The 24943-nt window shown below is 42.2% G+C and overlaps 1 protein-coding gene across 1 annotated transcript in view; it reads right to left on the bottom strand.

Annotated features, from left to right (window-relative positions):
- Positions 1 to 24943, bottom strand: part of FAT4 (FAT atypical cadherin 4) — a 149251-nt gene that overhangs the window by 42396 nt on the left and 81912 nt on the right. Inside the window, exons 4-7 of the mRNA XM_009896010.2 lie at positions 23924 to 24274; positions 17989 to 18911; positions 17096 to 17270; positions 390 to 570 (exon numbers count right to left, since the gene is read on the bottom strand). Of these exons, the coding sequence (XP_009894312.2) occupies positions 390 to 570; positions 17096 to 17270; positions 17989 to 18911; positions 23924 to 24274 (1630 nt within the window). The remainder of the gene's footprint in view (positions 1 to 389; positions 571 to 17095; positions 17271 to 17988; positions 18912 to 23923; positions 24275 to 24943) is intronic.

The raw sequence follows: 24943 nt of genomic DNA, 5'->3' as shown, positions 1-24943 counted from the left end.
TGAAATGCTCAGTCCATTTATGTTTTGTTGGGTTCTGGGGGTTCTTTCTCCACATTTATTTATTTAAATGTCTCTACCTCTAAACCTCTTGAGGACTACAGCTCTAACCCACTGACAATTACACACAGGCACCAGCTAAATTGATTTGCTTTTCACTTATTAATAGCTAAAATAACACTGCACCTCATCCTTAACATCACTTAAAAAGCTTATAAACAAGATAAACCAAAGAAGTCCAGATTTGTTGCAATAATTCCCCTGCACAAACACAGCTGTCCTCCTGTGTCTCACAGCTCTATGGCATGTTGGTGATGGACAATGGGGGAAATAAAATAATCCTCAGGCAAGGTATGAGGTGGTATTACATGCAGCAAGAGCAAATGACCTACCTAATAACAGCATTTGTAGAAGCATCAGCGTCTGAGGAGTTTACGAGCAAAATATCTGTCCCCGTAGGAGCGTCCTCTGGAACGGTGGCGGAATACACATCAAAGGCGAACGTGGGGACATTGTCATTGACATCATCGACCATGACAGCAATGGTTCCAGTGCCAGTGAGGGCAGGAGATCCTGCGGGAAGGCGGGATGCAGAACGCTAGAGGTTACAAATTTCACCATGCTAATCCGAGGTCTGCCAACCCCGATTTAAAGCATAACGCTTGAGCATGTCACAGTTCACAGAGCAAGAAAGACAATTCAACACAGGGGACAAGGTCAGATTTGTTTCAAAGGCATCTTGACATAAAGTACAAGAGGAAGAAAGGAAGAAAGGAAGAAAGGAAGAAAGGAAGAAAGGAAGAAAGGAAGAAAGGAAGAAAGGAAGAAAGGAAGAAAGGAAGAAAGGAAGAAAGGAAGAAAGGAAGAAAGGAAGAAAGGAAGAAAGGAAGAAAGGAAGAAAGGAAGAAAGGAAGAAAGGAAGAAAGGAAGAAAGGAAGAAAGGAAGAAAGGAAGAAAGGAAGAAAGGAAGAAAGGAAGAAAGGAAGAAAGGAAGAAAGGAAGAAAGGAAGAAAGGAAGAAAGGAAGAAAGGAAGAAAGGAAGAAAGGAAGAAAGGAAGAAAGGAAGAAAGGAAGAAAGGAGTTATTTTTCTTGCTCCATCTAATTCCAGAAATATTTTGTAATACAAACTCAGTGGAAAAAGATGGTCTTGGAACTGCTCAGAAGCCTTCCTGTAACAGTTAGGATCAATTTGAACGTGTGGTTAGCTTTCCTATTTCTCTAAGAGAAGACATTCAAAGGTGGCACACTGACAGCCATGAAGACTCCAGGCCTTAATTTATTTATCCGCAGAACAAATAGAGCGGAAACGGCGGCAAACCCCAGCTCTCCACGTGGATTTTCCACTGCCGGTCATACCCCTGACCTGGGGAGACCTTCTCTGAGCGGGTGAGAAGGTTGCAGAGTCTCCAGCCCCGTTCAAATTTGGTTTCCACATGGAAGCAACCATCTATAGCAGCAAATAATGCTCACTTGGAAGGGATATTGGCTTATGGGAAATTGGTCTGAACTTATTTAACCTACGGCTTTTGTTCTCCCTGTTATTCCAATACTGAACTCTGATGAGCAGAAATAGCATGTTTATCCATGTGCAATCTCTCTGTGTTTATTCTCTTAAGCTTGTCCTTTGTCAAATCCAAAATAAAAGACAAGGAAGCTTTTTACAAGTTCATGTTAGTTCTGCCAGTCTATTACACTTATGTTCAGCCAACAATCGACAAAACATCTTATGCTAACCAAAACAAAAGAGATTGGTCCTTTCTTCTAATACATTGCAACAAAGGAGGAGGAGAGAGTGATAGTAGAGCATAAAACACATGAGTTATGACCCCTTTTACTCACAAGAGAAATTATGACCATGCCTGTTTTACTCAAGATTGTGTTGCTTTCCTCTTGAGTCTCAAACAGATACAACAATTCAGCATTTGCTGGACTGGGAAAAAAGGTCTGATAATGAAATGCTTTGGGCCAGAGTCTGTTTCAAGTCCTTGCTGCAAAGCAAGCATATTACATGGAGCTGTCATTTGATGAAACACAGGCACAGCCTCTGTCTGACTGCCCTAGTCCTTCCAACCCAGCAGATGATCAGGGTGCTGCTACCCGAGGTTATTGCTGGACCTCAACTTTAGGAAGGTGGAAGGCTCTTGGGTCTCATGTGGTCCTGACAAGGTGCTCCAGACACCAAGCTCTTGTATAAAAGAAGAAATAATGACCAATTTTCCCACATGTTAACCCTTGCAGGTTGAAGAAGTGCCACACTACATCACGGGAAGAAGCTTGGAATAGCTTCTGCAAGGGATGGAGTTTCTCCACCGTGCTTACCGTTGGACTCAATGATCTTCAAGGCCTTTCCCAACCAAAATGATTCTATAAAATACTTCAAAGTAACATGGCTTAATGTATAAACTGACTGAAGAAAAGAGCTTCCAATTGAAAGGTGATATAAATCTCACAAGGCTGATTTTGGAGCCTGCTGATGGGACGGGGTGGATCACGGCAGCGAGGAAAGAAGGTGCAAGCCAAAGAGTATAGCTTTCATGCCTGGCCATGCACAATGGAGGCCTTTCTCTGCTCTAGTCTGAGGTAATTCATTTTGCCAATTAATATACTTCAGCCAGGAAGGTTACATTAAGGCAATAAGTCTGACTCATTTTTTACCTCTTTTTTTTTTTTTTCCCCCTTCCCAATTTTGTCATTTAGCCAAACACATATAGATAGAAAAGGCTGCAAAAGCATTCTTGATTGCTGAAATATTGCCTGTGGAGTGTTTATTATTACTGCATTAAATGAAACAGAGTCCTCAGTGCTGTTTGCTGCACGTGTCGTCGAGCCCCGGCCTTCCAAACACATCTAATTGACATTCATCTTGCAGCTAATGAAATGAAAACCTGAAAGTTGTAAAGTCTCACAGGTGATTAAACAATTTATATATAATTCAGAAATTAATCTTGGGCAAGTCACATCCACAGCACATCAGGATCACAACTCAGTCTGAAAAAGAAGCCTAACTTGCAGCTAAAACCTGAAGCTCAATTGTTTTAAATGGATTTGCTACCACAAGCTGCAAAATCCATGCCATTGATTTATTCACACAAATGAGCTGCACTGGTTGTGCCTTCAGAGTTAGCCCAGTGCTGGGGTAATGGGAGTAGCTCCAGCATAGCTCTGTATGCTGGCCCATTCTCAACTGGGAGCACTGAGCTCAGGCTCAAGCTTTGCTAGTTACACTCATGGCTCTGGGGAACAGAGGAGAATGGGAAGAACATGTTCATGTCTGCTGGCTTGGACTTAACACTAGTAGTAAAATGCTGCAGTGGGCTCATTCTTTCCCCTGCATGGCTATTAAATCTTTGGTCACACAACAGAAATGGCCAAATGGGATGTCAAGTGCAATAGCTGCTTCAGGACTATGGATATTTTGCTCAGGATTACATTGATAGCAGCAGCTTTTGACTCATTCATTTACTTATCTGAGGAACCTGAATTTGCAGAGTACCAAACGAATGCTCCAAGGGTCAAATCCCAGCCTTTGCCTCAGTCCCTTGTATATTTCCTGCCATTATTCCCAAGTCTGCTTCCCTGCTGGATGCACCTACAAGGAACTGTATGGTGCAGTATAGACATATTTGCCTTAACCTGAGAGAAGTGAATATACCAGCCAAGGTTGAGCAGCACACTAATAAAATTAGCTAGGGTAATGTAAGTAACTCAGATCTCATTCAGCACTGGCTTGTGGCTCACAGAAACATCCCAGAAGTCCAATATTAATTCAGCTGTTAGTAACATCCCAAGTCACTTCTCTTCAGTTCAAAACCTGAAGTCTTTCTTATTTTACTTAGATGGAAAAAAACCTCCCAATATTTACATTGGTTTCCTGTCAATGTAGTTACCCCAAATATGTCTTTTTTCCCCTCTAAGTAAAATATCACGTCCACAAATTGACTCTTTTATTCTATTATGCTGAGAGATAAAATTGCAGTTTTAGAGAGTCCTCAAAGCTTTTGTTCACTGCAGATTAAATGACTTGCTCACATTTCTGCAGTTACTGGGAAATATAAGAAGAGGAAATTACAAATGAAGTAATTTTCGATGGAAAAGCAATAGCTCGGGGCCAAATTCGACCGTCCTCAGTGAACTTTCAAGTGAAAGTTCTGCTTGCATAAGGACCACAGAATTTGGCCCCTGGTAATAAGTAGGCTTCATAAAGTGTACATGTCATATTTGTGGTGAGAGAAGTAGTTTCCATGGTTAGGCTGAGTTCCCAGATTTCTTCGTTTTGCTTCGATAGCAAATCTTCCCCTAGTCAGTTATTCCTATTATGCTAGAGCATCATCCCTTTTGGATTCAAACTGCACTTCAGCTCTTGCTTAAATAACTGTAGCAAACTTTCTGTAAACTCTGCAAAAATAGACAGACCCAAACCTACACAAACCTGCTGTACACAGCCACACAAGCCTACTGGTACTCCTACAAACAGCCCTGAGGGCCAGAGCCACAAACCAACATACACTTTGCCTTTAGTGAACTTGCATGGAAATTTCTACCAATTTCTCATAATAGTCTGAAATATCTTTATGCAGAAACAGAAACCATTTCTTTGTAAGAAACCTCCTATCTAAAGCATTTCTCTAGTCCTATACTACTAGTAGGTTGCTTGTGAAACCCAGAATACCACATTTCACAAAGGGTTGGGACACCCATGTTGAACAAAAAGCTTTCTAGGAAGGCAGAGGTATGAAAGAATCATCAAATGCACCAGTACAGGTTAGGGGTTGACCTGCTGGAGAGTAGCTCTGCAGAGAAGGACCTTGGAGTCCTGGTTGATAAGGAGTTACCCATGGGACAGCAATGTGCCCTGGTGGCCAAGAAGACAGATATACTCGGGTACATTAAGAAGTGTTTGGCCAGCAGGTCAAGAGAGCTTGTCCTCCCCTCTACTCAGCCCTAGCTAGACCACGTCTGGACTATTGTGTACAGCTCTGGGCTCCCCAGCTCAAGAGGGAGAGGGAACTGTCTGAGAGAGTTCAATGGAGAGCTACAAGGATGGTTCAGAGACTGGAGCATCTCTCTTATGAAGAAAAACTGAGAAACCTGGGGCTGTTTAGTCTGGAGAAGAGAAGGCTGAGAGGGGACCTTATCAGTGTCTGCAAATACACGAATGGTGGCTGTCAGGTGGATGAAGCCAGTCTCTTTTCAGTGATACCATGAGGGGTAATGGATGCAAACTCACACACAGAAAATCCCATCTCAACATGAGTAAAAACTTCTTTACTGTGAGGGTGATGGAACAGGCTGCCTAGAGAGGTTGTGGAGTCTCCTTCTCCAGAGATCTTCAAAACCTGCCTGCATGCATTCCTCTCCAACCTGCCCTAAGTGGTCATGCATTGGAGGAGGGTTGGACTTGATGATCTCTGGAGGTCCCTTCCAACCCCTAGCATTCTGTGATCAAATGATTAATCACCAGAGAACATAAAGCTAACTATATGAACTAAATAGGAGAGATTGGGTTGATGGTTCAGTGAATATCAAATCTTTACAATTTAGAAGAGGATGACAGTAACATATTATTATTCATATTATTATTTTGAAGTTCCCATCTCTGTGTGCTGTGGTCTGTTTCTATGAACTGAACAGTTTATTTTCTAGGTGACAGCTGTACATATACATTAAGCAGACAGTCCCACAAATGCCCACATGTCATTGTGGAAGTAAAGATTAACCTGGGATAGTGTCAAAATAGTAACGCTGAGTTCAGGAGGAAAATTGCTTCCCACGGATGTTCTTCCAGAAAATTAAGCTTTTTGCTTACATCTGCAAGTAAACATGTGTCTGGGGATTAAGAGAAGGAGCAGACCTTGGGAGCCTGCTCCTTGGAGGCCCATGGTGGAGGGTGAGTTACAGGGGGAGGTTACAGGAGGTCACGTCGGGCTCGGTCAGCATTAGGCTTTGGTTCTCTGCATGGGACATTTTAGGAGGTGACATGAAGAAACAGCCAAGGGGGACCATAGGGCAGCACAGGGGCAGGACTTCACTTTTCCCAACAAGGCAGAACTGGAAAAGACTTACAAACTGGTCTTCTGCCCCATTCACCAATATTTTTTTTTTCCAGCTGATTACCACAAAAATATGTTGGTATTAGAAATGTGTCAGCTGAGAAACAATAATGAGCCTTTTCCCAGCTTTTTCCTTCTCCTATCCAGGAAAAGGGGGGGGTGAAAAATATTGGCTATGCACAGCAATGCAAGTAGAAGAAAGGAAATAAAATGCAGGAAGGTGATGCTGGGGAGAAATGCCATTTAACCTGATGATCCCTAATTCTGAAATGCAGGCTAATGAGCAAAGAAAAGACAATACGTGTTTCTGATTGAATTCACCATAAGTCACTCATTCCCCTAATTTGTGCTAATGTTTCCAAGCCATGAAGTCATCCACAAGGGATGCACCTAAAGAATTCTTTCACTTTTGCCTTGGCCTGCTCATGCAGAGTTAGAAGGAACAGCCACCTACTGTCTTCATAGAATTATTTATGTTGGAAAAGGCTTTTACGATCACCACTACAGCATATCCCTCGGCACCACATCTACACATCTTTAAAACACTTTCAGGGATGCTGACTCCACCATTTTGGTGAAGATATTTTTCCTGATGTTTAATGTAAACCTCCTCTGCACCTTGAGGCCATTTTCTTTCAACCTATTGCCTGTTACTTGAGAGAAGAGACAGACCCCTACCTCACTCCAACATCCTTTCAGGTAGCTGTAGAGAGCAAGAAGGTCTCCCTTCTTCTCCAGGCTAGACAACCCCAGTGCCCTCAGAGACTCCTTGTAAGATTTGTGTTCTAGACCCTTCACCAACTTCTTGCTCTTCTTTGGCCATTCTCCAGCACCTTTATCTACCCTTGCCCTATGAAACAGGGAAGGTAAGCTGTCTCAGCTCCCTATAATCCCCAAACATATGGCACCATCTGCTCCAGTGTATGGTCAGCTGTGCGCACCCTACTTGGACACAAGGACGAGTGAAGAATGAGTAAGAGCCTTTGTGGACTGGAGCAGTAAATGAAAACAGTTGAAGGAAACTTGCAAATCCATTCACATTCTTCAAGAAGGCACAGAAAAGATTGGAAATTATCTTGCCTGTGTGGTACTGTGTGGCTCAGAGTAAATACCGGAAACAGGAGAATGTGTTCAGCACATCATCCACGTATCATCTGAAGTTTAATGGCTTCTGGGTCTTGTCTGTGCCATGGTTAGCACAGCAGATAGTAAAGCTGTTATTCCTTTCAGAAGGGTAACGAGGCTGGGGAGAGGCCTCGAGCACAAGCCCTATGAGGAGAGGCTGAGGGAGCTGGGGTTGTTTAGCCTGCAGAAGAGAAGGCTCAGGGGAGACCTTTTTGCTCTCTGCAACTACCTGAAGGGAGGTTGCAGCTAGGTGGGGGCTGGTCTCTTCTCCCAGGCAACCAGCACCAGAACAAGAGGACACAGCCTCAAACTGCACCAAGGGAAGTTTAGGCTTGAGGTGAGGAGAAAGTTTTTCACAGAAGTTGTTTGCTATCAGAAGGGGCTGCCCAGGGAGGTGGTAGAGTCACTGTCCCTGGAGGTGTTCAAAAAGGGATTGGAGAGGTGTTGGGCGACAGGTTGGACTTGATGATCTTTGAGGTCTTTTCCAACCTTATTGATTCTATGACTCTATGAAATCATCAAAACGTTTCTGCCAGCTTTAAAACATCAAAATTAAGTACTAGAAAACTAACAATAAACCAAAGCAAAAAAACTTCCTAAAGATACACTTCACTAAAAAGGGGAAAAAAAAGAAAAAGGGAAAAAAAAGAAAAGGAGGGGGGATTAAAATTAAGTAAAATGACTCTAAATGATGAATTGAAACTTCCACTACAGGCAGTTTACCATGTTTTGTGGTAAATTAAACACATCATTATCCTGAAAATTGGAGAGCGATTTAACAGGAAGGGAATTTTTGCTCCACCGAAGTGTGTTGCTTTGCAACAAAGCAGATTTCACTGCTCCAGTCAAACACCCAGTGAATGAGTCCCAGGACTAGAAGCTGTATGTGTTATTACACAGCATTAACTTTTTCACTCAAGTAAACAAGGTCTTTCTCACAATAAAGCAGCCAATCTTTCTAAGTGCATTTAAATGCAGACAGAGTGTGCTGAGCCTCGCACAACTGCTGTGGTTTCAGAGTAAGCTGAAATGCACCTAGCTTGCATTATACTTTTGGATTTCCACTGCACACAAAACTGGATTTTCAATGTGGGTGACCTTAAATTAACTTATTTACTGGGAACAGAAAAGAAAGTGCATCTGTGGAATGAGAAAAATCAGTTCTTTTTACAAGATGACACCATAAACATTCATCCTGGCTGGAGATTCATGGATTGCATTGGGTTGGAAGGGACTCCCAAGGGTCATCTAGTACAGCCCCCACCTGCAGTTAGCAGGGACACCTCCAAGTAGATCAGGCTGCTCAGGGCCACATGGTGTCTGATCTTGAAGGTCTCTGATGGGGCCTCAACTACACCCCTAGGCAATCTGTTTCAGTATTTGGCCACTCATTGCAAAGAACCTCCTCATTATGTCCAACCTAAATCTACCCTGCTCCAGTTTCAAACTATTAGCCCTCATCCTATTGCTACCAGCCCTTCTAAACAGTCCTGCCCCATCCTTTCTTTAGGTTTCCTTCAGACTGTGAAATGCAGCTATAAGCTCTCCCCACAGTCTTTTCTTCTCCAGGCTGAACAGCCCCAATTCTTTTGGGCTGTCTTCATATGAGAGGTGCTCCAGCTCTCTGATCATCTTGGTGGCCCTCTTCTGTTTTTCCCAAAGCTGGTTTCATTGTGCTTGTACTTAGGAAAACAAAGGGACTGTTGGGATAGAGCTGCCCTTGTGCAAGGACTACTTGCTGCAGGAGGGTCTGGGAAGTTTGGCATGACTCTGTGCACCACTAAGGCTTCTGGTGACTCAAGTAAGGTTTAAAGAAAGTGGAACTACAACTCAAAAGAAAGGCAGAGACTTGAAAATAAAAATTTTCTTAAACCCACCAAATGAATTCTCCTTGTTATAAGTTATTGCTGTAAACAGAAGAAACAGAGAAGCTGGCTCCTGCAGGGACTGCTGACTAAGGCAATTTTTGACTGCTTGTGACTCCTGAGTATCCCACAGCGAAATTCCTGTAATGCAGGATTTTGAATTATGCTTTAAAAACACCCTGTATAAATAGTGAAGATTAACCAGCAGGAGAAGTGTTCAGCCCATATGTGCATGTTTTCCTTGTTTCATCTTTGCAATTAAGCTTTCCTGTAATTGTAGCTTTGCATTTTGAGGAATGAACTAGCAGATATTCAATTTATAAGGTGCAGGGTTTAATTTAAACAATGGCTTAAGATCACCAGGTCTGGAAAAATCCCAGTATTGCTTAAAGGCTGAGCAATTACATAGCATAACTGCTGCCCTAATTATCTTATTCTGCAAAACAAATCACATTCCATGAACTCATTAGCACATTTGAAGTAGAATTTCATATAAAACTGAGGTAAGCAGGAGGACAATCACTTAAAGTTCATTTTCATTGGAAAATTCCAAACTAATCATAGGAAGATGGATGAATGAAGAGATAAGAGAGGAAGTGCAACAGCCTGAAAATTTACCAACTGACAATTCTTGTTTCCTAGAAACTTTTGATCTGCATATCAAGCATTATATTATCATAGGTCCTTCTTGTGGCTGTCCACACACAATCTCTGAAGATCTGTTCCTAAAGAATAATGCTTCTAAAGGCTACAGTTTAGTAATTGGATATCTACATCAATAATAGAAAAATCAGAATCACAGAATGGCAGGGGGTTGGAAGTGGCCTCTGAAGATCATCTGGTCCAACCCTCCCTGCTAGAGCAGGAAGACCTCCCATTATTTATAGTAATTTCACTACTTCTTCTTTTGTTGAGCACAGTGAAATGGAGACCAGCCCACCCCACAAACCTCAGCTACAAGCATTTTATGCCATCCTAAATAAATTCATAGATTACTCACTGGATTCTCCATGATTCCAACAGAGAGCAAAAAGGGAATAGCACATGTGAGAAACGTTTGATTGGAGAGAGGCATGCAGTGAACCTGAAGACTTATCTAAAAGTCCACAAGCAGATCTGAACCATAAAGAAACAACACCTTGAAGGTGTATTTCTAACTCTGCTTGCCTTGTCAAAACAAAATCCACCATCAGTTTGAGCTGGTTTCAAAACTGAAGTTCTGTCCATGATTTTAACCTGGGTGAACAGCTCTCATTGTTTTCACAGATATTTCAGCTTGTATTGGCCAACCTGAGCTCCTTGCCAGCCTGAATAGATGTCTCTCTCAGACCTCTTCCCAGAGGACACAGACACTTGGATTTTGCCCAGAGGCTCTTGCTGAACTATTTTGAAAATAGTGATTTAATAATGAAGCTTTCACTCCAAATAGAAGACTAAATCCCTTAAGTGGTATTCTGGTGCTGGACTGCGCATCTCAAGGGGTGGCCCTCTGAAGAGATAGTCAAATTCCTTCATCTTTGGTGAGTAAAGGTGTCACATCTCATAGATGTGGATATGCTCTTTTTCTTCACATCTACTCTTTAGGGAACACCAGGCTTGAGTTTGGCATGAGCCCTCTTCCTCAATGACTTTTTGAGATGTGTTCTAGAGAAGAATTAAAAGGTGCTAACAGCTTCTAGGCTCTGTGAAAGGGTAAGATCCTGCTATGAGCTTCCCACAACTACAATATGCCACTCTCAATTCTCTTCTATCCTGCTTTTAGAGGATGGCAAGGCAAAATGAACACTATGAACTCATGATGAGTCTGTCACCATTTCAGTTCTCCCACTGTGAGATTTGGAAATAAATTTTAAAAAGGTCATTAAAAACTCTTAGAACAATTGTTTCAGTACCAGTATGCAAAGAGCAAAACTAATAGAATGAGTCAAATAATACACCCAGTAAAACTAGACACAAGGAGATAGCATTGACACAAGGAAGAGCTTCACAGAAACACAGAATCACCAAGGTTGGAAGAGACCTCAAAGATCATCAAGTCCAACCTGGCACCACAGACCTCATGGCTAAACCATGGCACCAAGTGCCACGTCCAATCCCCTCTTGAACACCTCCACGGATGGGGACTCCACCACCTCCCTAGGCAGCACATTCCAATGGCTAACAGCTCTCTCTGGGAAGAACTTTCTCCTCACCTCCAGGCTAAACTTCCCCTGGTGCAGCTTGAGACTGTGTCCTCTTGTTCTGGTGCTGGGGAAAAGAGACCAACCCCCTCCTGGCTACAACCTCCCTTCAGGTAGTTGTAGATAGCAATAAGGTCTCCCCTGAATCTCCTCTTCTGCAGGCTAAACAATCCCAGCTCCCTCAGCCTCTCCTCGTAGGGCTTATGCTCGAGGCCTCTCCCCAGCCTTGTTGCCCTTCTTTGGACACATTCAAGTGTCTCAAAGTCCTCCTTAAACTGAGGGGCCCAGAACTGGACACAGTACTCAAGGTGTGGCCTAAGCAGTGCAGAGTACAGGGGCACAATGACTTCCCTGCCTCTGCTAGCCACACTATTCTTGATGCATGCCAGGATGCCCTTGGCCTTCTTGGCCACTTGGGCACAGTGCCGGCTCATGTTAAGGGAAGGAAATAATGGAGATGGAACAGAAACCAAGATTCATTTTGAAACAGCTGTCACATGAAAGAGGACCACAGAAGAGAGTAACCATGCTGTAAACTGCTAAGCACCAAGGTAAGCATATGCCAGCTCCATTTAGCTCACCAAAGCCTGAAGCGATGTTTATATTTAGACCTAGCACAAAAAAAAGCATGGAAAAATGGACATTTCTAACTGAAATTTGTGAGTTGCTTGTTTGTTTTGACAGCACTGAGATTTAAAAATAGATGAATTTAGTGTTGCAATACAACTCATTCTCTTAAGGCAACATCTTTGCACGCTGTGGACTGCCTGTTAAGTAGAAATACAGCGTCCGCTAAGGAAACAGGATGAGTATAAATGTCTTTAAGCCCAGTCACATAAATCTCATACAGCGTTAACCCTTGAGACTCTTTCTTACCATTACTAGAAAACACAGTCATCATTTACTTGTCGTTCCAAACTGGGAAATACCTTAGAATGTGTTAAAAACCAACACAACTCCACTGTCAGATTTCATTTGATTTGAGGATTGAAGGGAACCAAAAGCCTGTCTCAAAAGTGAATTCCTGAGGAGGATGTAACCTCTCTGCTCGGTTGCCCTCCTGCATTCTTGAAGGAAAGAATGCAGAAGTTGTGAGCCAACATTTTCTAAAGAAAAAACACATGGTTGTTTTGCCTCCAGTCCAGGGATGTATACAAAGAGCAGCTAACTAAATACAATAATCAGTCCATGCTAAATACACTAATCACTCCATTGATTCCTTTCTTTCAGAACTATTTATCTAAATCAGAAAATAGATTATTAAAAACAATTAAAAACATTTTAAAAGAACCTACAGGAACACAGTTTCTAATTGGAAACATCACCTTTTGATTTGGGTTTCATTCTGGCAAGGGGTCGTTCTGACCAACTGAATCAAAAGATGGTGGTTGCAGTTTATTAAACAAACAGTAGTCCTGGGCAGCTAGCAGGGTTTCCAGATGTGCTACTCCACATCCCTGTGACCAATAAATAAAAGGAGGTGGACTGTTGGAATGCTAACATTTGCTCCAGAAAACTGCTCAAACAGTTAAAAGACAGGGATGATAAAAGTGGCTGCACCAGTTCTTGTCAGGGTGCCAGAACTGAATGTTTACCCAGTGCTGCATCCCCACCAGACTGGGGGGAGAAAGTCTAGAAAAACTCTTTCCCCAACCATTTTGTCATGAAAAAAGGCAAAATGAAACAAAACAAATGATTTATGTGGTAGAAAGAGACCCATAAAGACACATTCAAATAGCTGCATGTAGGTTTCTTGGCGTTTCTGTTAGCAGACATTTGGGGAGGGGGGGAGCATCTGCAATCTAAACACTATCATGTTATTCCACAGTCCATCATCTTGCCTGTCATTATGTTTATAATTCATGCACTCTGGTCTTACAGCTTGTGCTGCAAAAGAAGGGCTCTAAACTGGAATGGCTGGACTTTGGGCTTGAATCATGTTGTATTTCTTGACTAAAGTCACAGGTGTACAGATGTGGAAGATGCTGAATGTTCCCAGTGATGGATGCTTTCTGTGTCTTTGTAAATCCACACTACTTAGAGCAGCAGCCTAGTGTCTGAGACCCAGTAGAAGTTAGAGCAGGGTGGAAGTGCAGATATAAGAGAAAAGTGATGATAAAGCTGAAATCAGGAGCTTTTGCACAGACTGTCTTGTGGAAACTGGGCATGGAGAAGGCTTCATGGCCACAAATCACTGAGCCAAGCACCACAAAGTGTTTTATCAGCCTTTTCCCTCCTCCAGAGCGGAGGGAAGACTCTGCTGACCCAAGATCTACCCTGAGGACTGGGTGGAGGATTAGCAGGTGAGGCCAAGGAATAGTTGGGCCAGAGCCAGGACTATGACTGACTTCTCTGGGCTGGAGGAGAGATCTTACTTAGGAAAGCATTTCTTCAACAACTGTCCAAATTTCCATTGTTGATGCATGTGGTCCCACCAGCAGTCCCCATCTGACCTGCCCATCATGTATATGAGCAGCTCAGCTCTTAATAATTCAGCAACTCTTTCTCATGTGCCCAGGAGTGAGATTTGGGCTCTGGATGAGCATGCCAGCGTGGCATGAAGATTTCTGGGCCAGCATCCCAGACTAGGCTAACACCATAAGAACCAGTCACAAGTTGATAATAAAGACAGGAAAAGTCAGAAATCCTTAATTATGAATAGGGAGATTGGGAAGACAGCCAAAGCCAAGTTAGGAATCCATCAGTTCTTATGTCTAAAGGTGCTCCTAAGTATGTTTGTGTCTGCTTCATTGAGAGGAAGGGATGAATTGGCATAGACTTCCACAGGAGCAGGATATCATCTTTGAATGTTTTAAATCAGTCAGCATAGCTTAGAAAAATGGAAATGCAGATTCTAAGAAAAATGGGAAGCAAGTTGGACAGTCAGAAGTTTGCCCTTGTTGTGCTACCCAGATAGTTCCAGAATTAACTACATCTGGATGTCTACCATGGTTTTTATCTACTACAAAACAACTCTAAATAAGATGCACCATATATGGCAAAGCTGTTGTTAGGCCTGCTCAAGACAATCCAAGAGACTGTTTATTACAGCTAATAAAAGCCAAATTCAAAATGCAAAGTATAATGCCATTCCCTTGATTTATTGTCAAAGATAACAGGGATGTGGATGATTTCAGACAAGTCTGCCTTCCTCAGCATTTTGGCAGGCACTGCTTTCCTGCAGAGGACCACTACCTGCGTTTTGCATCTGTGTTTCTGGTGGAAAGCAAAATCCTTCTTAAGCATCACCCAACAAATAAAACCTTAAGACACTCTAAAGAAGAAGAGTTACACTAGGCAAAGAGTTGGGCATGCCTTTGAGAGTTTCTCTTATAAATGTTTAGTGGTTGCTCAAGAACATAATCCTCCAAGCACTCTTCTTACCTGCTTCAAGACTGTGTCATTGCCACCGTTCTCTAGTCCAGCCAGAAGCACCCGATATAACAAAGCATGGACTGACGAGCAAAGGTCAGTGTGCTACCACCTGGATATCCACCACATGCACATACTGATAGCTCTGGTAGCCTTTTATATATTTCAAAACTTTTTTTTCTATATACATTCCTCTTCTTGTGATAAGCTGCAAGGCTTTTACAAAGGCTTCCTCCCACACAGCAGTTTTCTAACTCGGCTGCCAAATGTCTACTGAAGTACATGTGCATTCTGTGCATATGAGAACATAATTTACAGCAACATAAAATTTGTGATGCAGCTCAACAGAAATCCCAGAGCCTGTAAGCTGGTCTGTTTGTTCCACATTGCTGTGACAAATATGGTTTTTTTAAGGGGTCTCCAACAAATTATATGTCAAAGTGCTCTTTATCATATAGACTGCTTAAACTCAGTATGACTAATTCAAGCATAACAGAGATACCCTAGAATTTCTTCACTGTGTAATATGTTTAAAGCATCTGTTAACAACTATGGACCACATGAAATCAAGAGAAGTTCACAGATTTCTTCCATGAAATCATGAGAAGTTCTGGAATTGACTTGTAGTGAAGCTGGACTATTTCCTGTGATGTTTTAGTTCAGATAAATCATGACTAACATAGTTTTCAATGTATTCTTTGATGGCAGGAATTTAGAGCAAGTCTTCAGTATAATCATAAGATGATACTGAGCATTACTTGCCAGGCTGGTTGAAAACTATATCAAATCAAAGTGGATTAGTGAGATTGTAAACCTAAACTCAATATAATGTAGAACAGTTACATTTACTACTGAACATTTGCTTCTGCACACTTTTGCTAGTGCCTTTTAACATTGATAGGAGGGAACTTGTGAGTTAGCTTTATAAGAGAACAATAAATTAAGAACATAAAATAGCTTCAGCCAGTGTTTGATCAGCACAACATCTACATGTTTAAATGCAGGAACTAACAAAACATGATGCTGTTCTTGTCAGTCACTTATGGCAAAGGCCCCATGCACACTTTGTGTACTGAAGTCTCTCCTGGGTTACATGAAACTCACAGATCTCCCAGCAAAAGTAAGTATTTGCATTTGGTATGGTTGAGTAAATCTCCTGGATGTCATATTTTTTGGGAACCAGAGTCTAGGAAGAGATGTGCTCTTGTCAAATGCTTTGGTTTACATATGGTGCTAGGAATGGAGTGCAACTGACTTCTCACTCCCTGCCTTCTTCCAAGGAGGACAATAATTGTTGTCCATGTGACACCCCTTACCAGTCCAGCGTTTGGGTATTCTGTATTTAGAACTAATAAGTTCTGCACAGCCCCAACTGAATTCTGCCAACTTGGACTGGGAGAGTAAACAGACATCAAGAATCTGCCTTCCCTTATAAATCCAGCTCCAGCTTCTGAAGGGCCATAAGGACATTCAAGCCCAAGCAAGTCCAAGTCACAAGTGAGCAGTTTGTGGCTCTAGAATAATGGAGAGCCAGTTTAAAAACACAAAGAATACAGCATCTCCAGCCAAAGCACAAGACAAACAATATGCCAAGTCCTAAAACTGTGTTTCTCAGCTTCAGCACTGCTCAGGCTGTGAAATACCTGAGCACTGCTGCAATAGGAAAATATAAGCCATAGATGTTGTCACTGACATGAGATCCTGCACACAATATGGCAAAAACCAAAACTGTAGCCACTTGTCAGCAAGTTGGGTTTGACTCTATTTTTATCATTAGAAAGTAAGAAGTTCTGCAGCAAATTAAATCCATCAGACCCTGGGGGACCAGAGATCAGTCCAGAATATGATGCAGGATGTCTCTGTTACTAATATTCATACCAAAATCTGACATCAAAATCTTGTTCTCAGACACCTCAAGTGAAAGTGGAATTACTCTTCACATCAAGAACTCACGTCCCATTTTAAGCCGAGGGAACTTGGAATAGTTTTAGGATTCTAGAGCAAGTGTATCACTGGATGCTGAGCAAAGGAAACTAAAATGTTGAAATGCAAATTGTCAGTACATTCCAGGGGTATGATTTTGGCAAGATTAACTGAGTAGTCCACAGAGATTTTCTGGCCATTGATTTGACCTGCCTGCACAGTTCTGATAACATTATATTGGGGTTTATTGCCATTTATGTTGGTTTTCTATTGCCATGTGTGAAGGTCTTCTAACCTAGGTAGGACCACTTATTGCTGCAGGGCAAAATTCAATCTACATAAACTCATAGTGAGTCCTACTAATATCAGACAACTAGACATAAGGATAAAATCCTGATTTCCAAACTCCCTTTGACATTAGATAAGCCCATCTTTCCTCACAGAGATCTCAGCTGAAGGCTGGCTACCAATCTCCATCCTCTAAAGTTTCAGACCACCATGAAAATACTTCTTTGCCATCCAGGACAATGTTTTCATGTGGCAACAAGATTCCACCAGCTGAAATTGCTCTCTTTGCTTTACCTGCATCAGCAGCTGTGATCAGTAGTACATACTGCTCCTTTGCCTCCCGGTCCAGGCTCTGCACCAAGCGCAGCTCTCCACTGGCCGAGAGAGTAAAGGCTCCTTCCTCATTTCCAGCCACCAGAACATAAGTAAGCTTGCTGTTCAGGCCTTGATCATCATCTCTTGCCACAACCTGCAGCAGCAATATGAACACATAGGAAGAAATATCAACAACTGATGAACACAGTGGCTGCAAAACTTTGTTGGGGTACAGGAAATATTCCCTATGACAACAATCCAAATTAATAGAGCAAATTGCTTTAAGGGTGAGTGTAAATTAGCTCCAGTTGCAAAAATTACTTAACACAATGGTGATGGCCTTCAAAGCACAGTTTGAAAATGTTAAAAGCTAATTACTTATTTTTCTCAAGCAGAAATCCAGTAAAGACTGTGTTGGGGCTCTGTGCAAACCACAGATGAGCTCTACACCGCAGCAAACACTGCATGTCCTGAATTTATTTGGTGCTCTTTTGGTATCCAGCACAGAGTCTCAGCCCATACAGGCAGCGATTAGACTCAGAGATGTGCTGCATGGCAGTTCAGATTGAGATGAGACACAGAGTAAGCTTATACTCCCAGTGCAGGTGGGAAGATAGGTAGGGAAAATGCAAACAAAACTCCAAAGCATGATATAAACATGGTAAAAAACAAGCAAAACAAATCCCCCATCCAAACAAACAAAAAAGAAACCAATTCAATGACCACTGCATGTTGCATTAAAAGCAGGAGGCAACTTTTCACCTGGCTTGTGCCTTTTTAACTTTGGAAGGAATACACTATACATTAACACCATACACTGCAGCATGCTAACAATTGTAAGAAATGAATCTTTATTTGCTGAGTGTGCTCACCTGAAGAATAACTTTTGGGAGTGTCTCCAAGTTCTCAGGGACGTTCACAGAGTAGGGAGAAAGTTCAAACGTGGGAATATAATCATTGACATCCTTCAGAACAATACTGACTGTGGTGGTATCAGTCCTCGGGCTGCTCCCACGGTCGGCTGACTGAACAGTCAGCGTGTAGGAAGGCTTCTTCTCTCTGTCCAAAGGCTTAGCAACCGTTATCACCCCTGTCACAGAATCAATCCGAAACTCATTGCCGGCATCTCCGCTGACGATGGCATAGCGGACCTGCCCATTCGTACCTTCATCTCCGTCCGTAGCAAACACCTGGATTAAATCTGTCCCTGTCAAAGTATTTTCCTTCACCTCTACTGTGTAAAGCTTTTGGGCAAAAAGAGGGGTATTGTCATTGATGTCCAGGACTATAACCACCACGTCCATAGATGAAGAAAGAGATGGCTGGCCCTTGTCTGTGGCTACCACAGTCAAGGTGTAGTTGGACACGGTTTCTCTGTCGAGCTCCCCAGTAAGCCTCACTTCTCCATCAATGGTGCCAATGCTGAACTTGTTTCCCAGGGGCCGGAGCAGGCTGTACTCGATGTAGCTGTTGGGGCCGCTGTCGGGATCGGTGGCCTGCGCTTTGAACACAACCGTATCTATCGGTGTGTTTTCCGGGACGTACGTCAGCTTTGGGGAGATAAAGCTCGGAGGGCTGTCGTTCACGTCCAGAAGAATAATTGAAACTTGGGCTGTGCTTGTGTACCTGGAGGCTGGGAGAGGGGCCATGTCGTGGACTTGCACGACGAGGCTGTAGAACGATTGGCTTTCCCGGTCCAAAGGCTGCCTGATGCTCAGCACTCCGCTGTTGTCAATGCCGAAGTGCCCCGCGCTGTCCCCAGACGCGATGCTGAAGGACAGCTGGGAGTTGGAGCCTGGTGGGACAAGGAGAACAAAGGTAGAGAATGTGAATTCATCCCACCGACCTAGATAGAAATGTTTCTGGCCTCATTTCCATAGGAAATGAGGACTGTACAATTGGGCTGCTTATTCAGCCTCCTCATTGCCGTTTTTTAATCCAAGCTTCACAAGGGAGAAGAAGCCTTTGAAATAATTATTTTCTGACAAGAGTTGAAGAGGGAGGCAGGGAGAGAAGGAAGGATGTTAACTGGAGCAGTTGCAGAGGGAATGGCCAGCAAAGTTCATCTCTGCATTTCATTCAGCAGAAGCTGCATGGTAACAACATGTGCAGTTTTTCCCCTATCTACAATAGTTAGGGATAAAGGTTTTGAGAGGTTTTGCCTTCAGAAACCAAGGCCAAATAGTAAGGCTGCTCACTGAAAGTCTGTTTTCCTCTGTTCTCCTCAGTTTAAGTAAGCAACATTATTATTAATGTAATTATTTCATGAATTCTTCCACTCGGTTAGAAAAAGCCACAACCAGAAACTCCCAAGCCAAGAGTGAATACTGGGGAGAGCTGCGCTTCCCATATACGGCATGGTATTCCAAAGTCTCATCTTAGGATGGAAACACAACCAGCAATTATGGTCAAGGGAGAAATTTACAATTCTGGTAAAGGAAATGCATTCTGAATCTTGACAAGGCTGTGAAATGACCTTAAGTATGCCATTCAGGAAACAAATCACAGAATGGCTTAGGTTGGAAGGGACCTTAGAGATCATCTACTCCAGCCTCCCCACCATGGGCAGGGATGCCTCACAACTAGACTTGGCTGCTCAAGGCTTCATCCAACCTGGGCTTGAACATCCCCCCCAGGGAGGAGGCATCTACAACCTCTCTGGGCAACCTATTCCAGAGTCTCACCACCCTTGTACCGAACAACTTCTTCCTAAGACCTAGTCTAATCCTACTCTGCCTCATGTTAAAACCATCCCCCTTATCTATTGCTAGACATCCTTATGAAGAGTCCCTCTCCAGCTTTCCTGTAGGATCCCTTCAGGTATTAGAAGGCAACTCTAAAGTCCCTCCATGCCAGCAGGGCAAGAGAGGGGGTTCTGTCCCTATAAGGTCCCTATATTCTCACCATGTGTTCCAGCCCTTGGATAATCTTTGCAGCCTTCCTCTGGACTTGCTCTAACAGCTCTGCATCCTTCTTTTGATGGGGACACCAGAACTGGACACAGTATTCAAAGAGGGGTCTCCCAAGGGCAGAGGGGCAGAATCCCATCTCTTGAGATGTATGCCACTGTGTGTTATAAATGTATGCTACTGCTTCAACTCCAGACTTCATGCTAAATCACTAAGTTTTGGGAACATCTCACTGAAATGAGTCTTATCTATTTATCTGTCTGTCTTTTAATTAATTTTTACTCTTCCCCCCCCCCCCCCCCCCCCTTGGGTTTGGGTCATAAAACTGTGATTTAGAGTTAGTAGATTAACAGGCCCTTCATTACTAATTTACCTCTCAAACTCCCTTTTTCACACAAAGAAAGGAAGCCCTTTGCTTAAGCAGCCGATTGCTATGCTGTGCATTTTGCCATTTTTATTCAGGCCTCCTCTCTCTGACTGAACTGCTTTGATAATAAAATTATTCCTACATTAGGTTTATTAATCTCTGCCATTGATTATATTTGGACTTGGGAACTCTGGTCTTACTTATCCTTTCCCCAGAGGCTGCTCTAATTGGTATCTTTCCCACTCTCCTCTTCTCTTCTAAGAGCTCAATTATAAAATAAATAGAACCAAACATGAAAGACAGAAATATTTTAATGGAATTAAAGAAATTAATGCATTTATATGCTAGATATTAGTGTTTCTACATTACTTTGATCGAGTGAAGCTCTGTGTCAGTTTAACACTAGTTTAATTATTGTTATTTTCTTGTTCAATTGTATTTTCAAATGACTAATTACATGGATGAAAGTCTTCTGATTTTAGTACAGGGATTTTCCAGCAATTCAAGATTTTTGTCAATTGACTTGATGGGTAGGACTTAGATCTTACAGAATACAATTTCCTTAACACTACTTTTTTTCTTCCTCTCCTTTTTCCCCCCACTGTTTTTTACAGTGGTGTTTCTCCCTATAACACTTACTGCTTGTAAATTCACCTCCATGTACCTTTCTCATTCCTTGTCCTGTATTCTCATCGGTTTGAGTGCTGCTAGTGCTTCTATAGATTAAACTGTGAAGCAGTAGAGTTGTCTAAGTATCAGTGGAGCCAGGATTGCCACTTAATGGACTCTTTTAAACACAAGCTGGCATTGTGAGTTCCATCCACCACTTCTCCTCAGGTCTGGAGCTGGTCTTTTCTTAAGGCGAACACAGGGGCATCCTCTGGTGAGATTTGGGTTTATTTAATCTGAGGGCTAATCTGATTAAACTCAGTGGGAGCTCAGACAGGGAGTCACTGATTTCATGATGATGCTCTTTTAAGGGTCTCATTTCTATTTTTATTTCTTTACTAATGAGGAAAAAACACAACAATCATTATTTTCTCCATTCTGTAAGTACCTGTGGAGTCTAACTGCAAAGGCCACTGGATTTTTGCCTGAAGGAATACTTTTTGACATACAGACAAGTATTTGCTTTGCCCTGAGATTTTTCCTGCTCATTCAATGTAGAAAAAATTAAAACCTGAATCTCAGAATGAATGTGTTTAAGGAGGCTGAGTTCTTTACTGCTCTGTTAATAGCCAATAGACTAGAATAGAATAAACCAGGTTGGAAGAGACCTTCAAGATCATCGCATCCAACCCATCATCCAACACCATCTGACATTTACTGTGCACATTAAATTGTCCAAGCTGAGATAAAACAGCAACTTCTTCTCAAGGGGTGTGTTGAACAAGAAAATGAAAACTGGGGCAATCTCACTATTGCCATGGGTTTGCCTTTTATCAGTGTTTATCCTCAAACAAGAGGCATACCTCATTACAAAACAATGTATTCTCAGAGCTCCTCCAAACTAGGAGTTTATACAAGCAATCAATGAAATAATATTTGTCTGCATTGAGTGCATTACCTGTGAGCCACATGCAGAGGAGTACTGTCTGAGCTATTTCTGTACTCCAGACAAAAGTAAGATGGCAAAGGATAACAAGTTTGGGCTTGAAACAGAAACACCAATAGATCATAACATTTGCTGAAGTTACAGTCCTAGGTGGAAACTCAGCCTGGCACGCTCTTGGAATGAAATTTCTGCCCTATTAAGTTTAAATCCAGACTGTTTGAAAAATGAGCATGCCAGAAAATATAAAAGGCAAGATATCTGACTGTTCTCTGCACTGCTCCTCAAATCCTCATTTGCTTCCTTGATAGCTGAGTGCATGATGAATGTAAAATGATATCTCAGTGCTATGATACAGTTCAAGTCCATTGCACGCAGATGGGAATTAACGTATGAGGTGCAAGAGAAAAGGAAAACAGATCCATAATGGTTAAGTGAAATTAACTTCCCAAAAGGTTTGAAATCAAGTATTGTACTCCTAACAGGAACGTAAGAAATAAAAGAGAAGACAGACACAAACCCATTTATCTACAGGTCTGAAGGAACACTCCCTTCCATGGATATGCATGATGCAAGCACAAGGTCCTCCTCCAGTTTGTAGGTAGTTTACATAAAATAAAAGCTTTAGCAAGAATGGTGAAAGAGAGACCCATGCAAAAAGAGCCAGTATGACCAAGTTATAATTTTTGACTTGTTGGCTTATCATATGGAATCTCTTCTCACTCAACTTTCTCCGTTTGATCTCAAAACCAGTTGCACAATTCTTACCATGGAAAGTTCTATCCATCAGCACAAAAATTATGTTCCCACAAAAATGTTTTGGGTTCAAGAACTCAGTATTTCCTGAGGGAAAAATGCTTTACTGAATAATCTTGATTAGCTCAGTCTTTTTATGGGCATAAACTGTGATTTCTCGAAGCATGTAGGTGCTTTGAGCTTGAAGCACACATTTCAGTACGAGACACTTCCATGGGCTCTGCCGAGGCAGTGTCAGGTTGAAAGGAGACAAGGTTGCTTAACATGTCACAAAAATAACCTTCACCTGTAAGCTCACTACAAATGTTATGAAGAACTTTGTATGAAGTCACACTGACTAATGTCTGTGGACACTTAAGAAAATGTGTTATGCTAGGGAACGTTTCTTATGTGTTTTAGGGCCATAGCCTATAATTATTCTTGCTTGGACATAAACCGTATGGCAAAATGCTTAAGCATGCTATAAAGATTGTATCTTTTACACTCCAACACATTAACACCTTCTAGATGCCATAAAAAAATCCCAAGATTAAAGCTTATTTTAACATGAAATTTTCCCATGGTTTCTCTTAATCAGTTTTTTAACCTCCGCTATCAATACCCTGTAGATCACAATCCTCTTCACGGTACTCTTAAAAGTTACAGTACATTTAAGGTCCCCATGTTTGGAGATGACATCTCATATTGCCAGAGCCACACTCAGAATATATTATAAACTTTAATAAAAAAAAAAGGCAAGCTGAATGAACACTTGGGTCTAATTTACATGTGTAACCCAAGCACCAGGGGAGAAATCACGGTGTTGAACTGCTGTAATGCACTCCAGGTAAAATACAGCTCTGTGCCTCATTTCCACAACAGCAGTTAAAAGCAGTATTTGACTGCCTTTTTCATTTATCATAAATGAAACAAACAAGAAAAGAACAAAAAAGAATAAGCCACCTGCTCAAACCTAATGTGACACATGAGAAAAATAACTTTTGTTTACACAGGATGCAGGGCAATTAAGCTTATGATGGCATCCTAAGGAGAGCCCGAATTCCCCCTTTCAACTAGGTCCTGTAGTATGGTGCAAATGTGTAGCATGTATTTATCATCAGAGATCACCTGGGCTAGTGGAAGGTGTCCCTGGGCAGGGGGTTGAAATTAGATGCTCTTTAAGGTTTCTTCCAACCCAAACCTTTCTATGAATCTATGAATAAGGAATACGAGGAAAGGCCTACCATCATCTGCATCAGTAACACTGAAGTTGAGGATAGCAGATCCTGGAGACAGGTTCTCCATCAAAGACGTGCTGTATGAGGTCATGCTGAACACTGGTGGGTTATCATTGATGTCCAATATATTGAAGTACACTCTGATGGTAGTAAATTGGCCTCCTCCATCTTCTGCACGGACGGTAAGAATGTAATACTGCTGTGCCTCGTAGTCCAGAGCGCGAGTCAGGTTGAAGACTCCCGTGACAGGGTTCAGGAAGAAGATACCCTCTTCATCATCTTCACTTACAGTGTATGTGATTTCCCCATTGATGCCAGAGTCATCATCAGTGGCTAGAATGGCTGCCACTAAGGAACCTGCACAGCACAACAGTAAAATCAGTCAGTCCCAAAGGGCAGCTAACCAGTGGGGTCAGAGCCAGCTCATCATCACGCAGCTCTGTAGAGAAGAAGGGGCAACCTCCACTAGAAATCCAAGCCTCAGTACTGTATGACTTACTACTATGAAGGGTTTTTCAAAGCTGCAAGGAAGAGTATTCAGCATGATGTTTGCTTTAAAAGGTTACTAAAAAAACCCACCCTGCCAAAAGGCCAGCAATGTTTGTTTCTATCTTTAAACAGGAAGATGTCCAGGTTAGATAACAACCGGGGCAAAAATACCTTTTCTCCTGCTCGGCATTTTCTTTCTGCAACTCAAAGGACCCTCTCCTCCCTGCAGACAAATGCAAGTCCTGAAACCTTCTAGCTATTTCTTTCTAAATGCAGAAAGTGAAATGTCAGTGCATACCAAATCTCCCAGCTCTGCTTTTTGAAAAAGTGCCTTCACAGGGTAACTGCGGTTAGAAAAGTAGAAACCTTAGAGGGGTCCATTCCACACTGTTTTCTGAAATCCAACTCCTCGTGAATTTGTGCCATTGTTTTCATTTCTGCATAGCTGTGCTCACAGGACTGACCTATCTCGCTAAGGTTTGGAAACCAAGTGTCACTTCTTAGCATTTCGAGCACCAATTACAATCAAGATCAGCT

This window comes from Dryobates pubescens, chromosome 24 (assembly GCF_014839835.1).
Source record: "Dryobates pubescens isolate bDryPub1 chromosome 24, bDryPub1.pri, whole genome shotgun sequence".
NCBI lineage: Eukaryota > Metazoa > Chordata > Aves > Piciformes > Picidae > Dryobates > Dryobates pubescens.
This window is presented reverse-complemented; position numbering and strand designations above follow the sequence as displayed.